The sequence below is a fragment of the Callospermophilus lateralis genome, assembly GCF_048772815.1.
Source record: "Callospermophilus lateralis isolate mCalLat2 chromosome 5 unlocalized genomic scaffold, mCalLat2.hap1 SUPER_5_unloc_1, whole genome shotgun sequence".
NCBI classification, from domain to species: domain Eukaryota; kingdom Metazoa; phylum Chordata; class Mammalia; order Rodentia; family Sciuridae; genus Callospermophilus; species Callospermophilus lateralis.
This window is the reverse complement of record NW_027510147.1, coordinates 1,404,214-1,408,575: the sequence shown is the minus strand read 5'-3', so window position 1 is coordinate 1,408,575 and position 4,362 is coordinate 1,404,214. Positions and strand designations below refer to the sequence as shown.

At 40.7% G+C, this 4,362-nt stretch overlaps 1 protein-coding gene across 1 annotated transcript; it reads right to left on the bottom strand.

Moving 5' to 3' along the window:
* Window positions 1–3,044: 3,044 nt before the first annotated feature.
* Window positions 3,045–3,980, bottom strand: LOC143387087 (olfactory receptor 14C36-like). The gene has a single exon (XM_076841736.2). The coding sequence runs from the start codon at window positions 3,978–3,980 to the stop codon at window positions 3,045–3,047; it is 936 nt and encodes a 311-aa protein (XP_076697851.2).
* Window positions 3,981–4,362: the final 382 nt, after the last annotated feature.

The window sequence follows — 4,362 nt, the reverse complement described above, 5'->3', positions numbered from 1 at the left end:
CAGCAGATCTCTCCTGTTATTTGTAGATAAAAAATCAGCAGGGTGGGTATTGGCCTAGGAGTGCTCTGCAGATCTTTCCAAGGTTGTGCCCCCTTCCTTGGACAGGCTTTGCTCTCAGGTAGAGGCTGGCTTTTCACTTGCAAATTCCTGCCTTTTTAAAATTCCCAGTTGCAGAGCCCAAGGGCTCTCCTTTGCTTTGACCATCTTTTCAGATAGCAGTTTTTCCTGGCTAAGAGTTCTTTGTATTGCATCTGTTAATTTCTGGGTATTATTCCAACTTTGGCTTCACCTTCACAACTTCACTTATTACCCTGTTAGGGGCAGCGTGTAGGACCTCATGCCCTGTTATAGTTTGCCTGGCTTCTCAGACACTTTTTTGAAATGATGGTGGAAGCCTCCAGAACCTTTTACCTTGAGCACCCTGCATTCCTGCAGAGCAAGCACCACACAAATGATGATAAAGCCTACTGCCAGATCACACCATTGTTGGGTCCCTGGAATTACTACCATGGTGGTCTCTGATATCTTCCTTGATGAGCATGGAAAGATAATTTCCTGGGCCCCCTGTGCAAGCAGGGTGCCCCTAAGACACTTCTCAAGGGAATTTTCCCTTATATATCTTTGAGTCTGCAAGGTGTGTGGTCTTGCATATTCCTTACATTCCTTCAGTTTCTTTCCTAGTCTCTTTGTGAAATATTTACCATCTGTAAGGGACTGCCATCTCTTTACAACTACACCTTCCTTGGCATTAGTTTTAAATGACCACTTTAAAATTCTGATCAAATCTGGTATCTAACTTTATTAATATAAACAAATTCTTTCTTAAAATGCTATATGTCTATAGTATTGATATAAACATTCTAAAGCCTTTATAAAACTTGGAAAAGTCTATTGCTTCTGGCAAAATATTCTCAGTCTTGGATACTACCTTAAAACACTCTTTAAATTAAGTTACTGTGTCTTTTTGGTAGCTAAACTCTCAAAAGATTTCTAACTATTGGCTGTGCTAAGTCTTTGTCTTCCATAGTTTTGATTCTATAAAGCACTGACAAACAGAAACACAAAAAAAGGCTCTACCAAGGACTCCTAAATATAGTGTCCTTATAAGGGGAGACATGATATTTCAGAAAACCTGGCTTACCAAAATATATCTTTGACATAATTAATATTACTATAAAAAATTGTTCCCTGGATTCACAACTAGTACCCAAAGTAAATGCTTTTGCCAAATTCTGCAGAATTTCTATACCACATCCACACACTTAGAGGGTTTTGCATTATTTGATGTAATATGTGAGATATCATGAAATCCTTATATCAATATTTCCTTTTTTCATCTCCTTTACCATCAGCCTTTCAATATAAAACATAATTAAATGCCCAAAGGTGTGTATCAAATGGACACCTCTCAATAGAACTGGTGGTTGTGATTCAGTTAGTTTTGTTGCAGAGAAAATGCATGTAAAGATGGAGTTGGCAGAATTCATCTTGGGTTCCCTGAAGGTCCTTCTGTTCTAGAAGAGAACATTGTAGCAGTGAGAACCAGAAGCTCTTGGACACAGTGTGTGGGTGGAGCTTGTGTTCTGGTTGGATATATTACAGCAGATCAAGATTACCTGCATCAGCCAGTGCTGGGTATTTCTCTGGTTCCTATTACAAGTATTCCCTTGTTGGCAGACTTTAAGTAATGCCTTAGATAATTAATCACACATATTGAAGATTTTTTATTTTCCTTGGTAATAAATACACTTATGCTTTTCTCCACTTTTATCCTAATAGTGTACTGGTGAACAAAATTGTTTTTTAAAATTTGGAATTTAATATAATGATTGTGATATTGCATAAGCAATTTGGCTCATTTTGTTATATAAGCATTCCTAGGTAACTTGACTTTGAGCCTATGTCAGTTATAATTAATGATTAGCAAAACATATGCCAGGGAGGACACTAAAATGTTTGGAGAGGAATATCTGTGTGAGATGACGTGTTGCCATAAGTGGGCTCAGGGGTGTACACCTGCAATCCCAGTGGCTCAGGATTCTGAGGAATGAGAATTTTAATTTCTAAGCCAGCCTCAGCAACTTAGAATGTACCTGAACAACTTAGCCAGACCCTGTTTTCTGTGATTAAACAGAAAAAGGCCTGGGGCTGGCCCCTTGGGTTCAACCCTGCTGAAAACAACAGCAGAAACAACATAAAGATAGCCACAAGACAGAGACAGGGTTGCTTTCCAAATTCCAGGAAACTGGGGGGAATTTTGGAGTCGACGGAAGACACACTCTTTGGTCAGACACTTACATTCCATCTTTGGTCATTTCATGCAGGACACATCCCCATAGACATTACAGAAGTAAACATTGGGGGAGGAATGATCAGAAGGCTGACCTCAACTCAACCCCCAAATTAGCTCCCTGACACTGGGTCACTCGTGGACATACTAAAATCCTGGCAGCCAAAGTGCCTGAGGAAGGCAGGTGCTCTTCCCCAGAGGACATATTTGACAGAGGGACAAAGGGGGTGGTAACCATCACTCTCTGTTTACTTCATGGACAAAGAGTGTCTTCCTTTTTCATATTCCAGATGGAGAGAAATATTATTGTGATGATCTCTAAGTATTTGGTAAAATCTTCTTTAGGATTTGACTTTCATATTAAACTGACACAATTATGTATCACAGTGCTTAAAATACACTTTCCATTTCTCTCTGCAAGAGCAGACTATTTGACTATGTGTTATCTCCATGTTTTATTTGTAAAGCTTTCCTCTGTGACAGCAACTGAAACAGGTACTGTTTATATATAATGAAACTGTAATGTATATATTTACAAATGATTTCAGAAAACACACTGAATTATATTTATATTTTAAATGCATTAATAAAATTACACATTTCATGAAGGATCCATGGAAATGATATGTTAAATCATAAAAAATGAATTTATGAAATAACCTAGCTTATAATAAGGTGACTTTAGGGTAGGCAGTGTAACCTGTAAAGCCCACATAGGAAGATCCCTTAATCTCATTGACTCCACTCAGTAATATTATGATAACACATCTTTATCATTTCCCTGAGAACAACTGTGTCCCATTACTCTCCCCACAGCATCCTTTACCTGTTTGTTCCTGAGACTGTAGATGAGGGGATTCAGGAAGGGAGGAACCATTGTATAGAAGGCAGAGAGAACCATGTCCTGGAGGGTGTCAGAGGTTGCTGAGGACCTCAGGTACACACCTGAGCCAGAACTAAGGAATAGGGAAAACACGAGGATGTGAGGGGTCCAGGTAGAGAAGGCCTTCCCTGGGGCTCTGGTGGGAAATTTCAGCACAGTAGAAAATATGTGAAAATATGACATGATTATTATACCAAAGGATCCCCCACCAACTGCCACAGCAGAGACAAGAAGGAGGACCATGTTGCTGGTGGTGTCAGAGCAGGAGAGCCTCAGCAGAGAGGGGACATCACAGAAGAACTGGTGGACCACGTTTGACTGGCAGTAGGACAGCCGGAATGTGTTCCCTGTGTGCACACCTGCATACAGCAGACCACTTAGCAGGGAAGCCAAGGTCATGCGGACACAAATCTGAGGGTTCATGATGAGGGGGTACTGCAGGGGCTGGCAGATGGCCACATAGCGGTCCCAGGCCATGATGGAGAGAAACAGAAGTTCAACAAATGCACAGAAAATGACCAAGAAGATCTGTGTTGCACAGCCAGCCACTGAAATGGCCCTGTTGCCAGTGAGAGAGTAGACACAGGCATTGGGGACAGTGATAGAAATGTAACACATGTCCAAGATGGACAGGTTCCTGAGGAAGAAGTACATGGGTGTGTGCAGGTGCTTGTCAGCAGTGGTGACAGTGACAATGAGAAGGTTTCCTAATAAGGTGCCCAGGTAGGTCATTGGGAATACTGTGAAATAGAGGAAACTCAGATCCCAGCCATCAGGAGAGCCCAGGAGGAGAAATTCAGTTACCATGGTGACATTGGCCATTTGCTGGAAATTCTGGTTGTCTGGGAAGATAAAGAGAGAAGAGAAAGGAAGAAAAAAAGAACAGGGTCTGGGTGTGACCTACAGGGCTTGTCCTAAGCTCCCCATCAGACCTTCCTGACCTAATGAGACACCCATGTGGAGCATTTCCAGGGGTTTTCCCCTCTTCTGCATGACCACCTGTCTGACAGTGCATTCTTTAATATTCTCAGATGTATTTACCTTTAATTTATTCCATGAATATAATTTCCACATTATTGTGCCATTGTATTCACCCTTAATAATGCATATAATAATTACTTTCTACTTTTTTAATATATAGGAAACTATTCATAATGGTGGAGAATATATCTCCATGAACACGAAAAAA

Bases quoted from the DNA above. Each gene is read 5' to 3' on its own strand.
- LOC143387087 (XM_076841736.2), bottom strand. From the start codon at position 3,980: ATGGTAACTGAATTTCTCCTCCTGGGCTCTCCTGATGGCTGGGATCTG.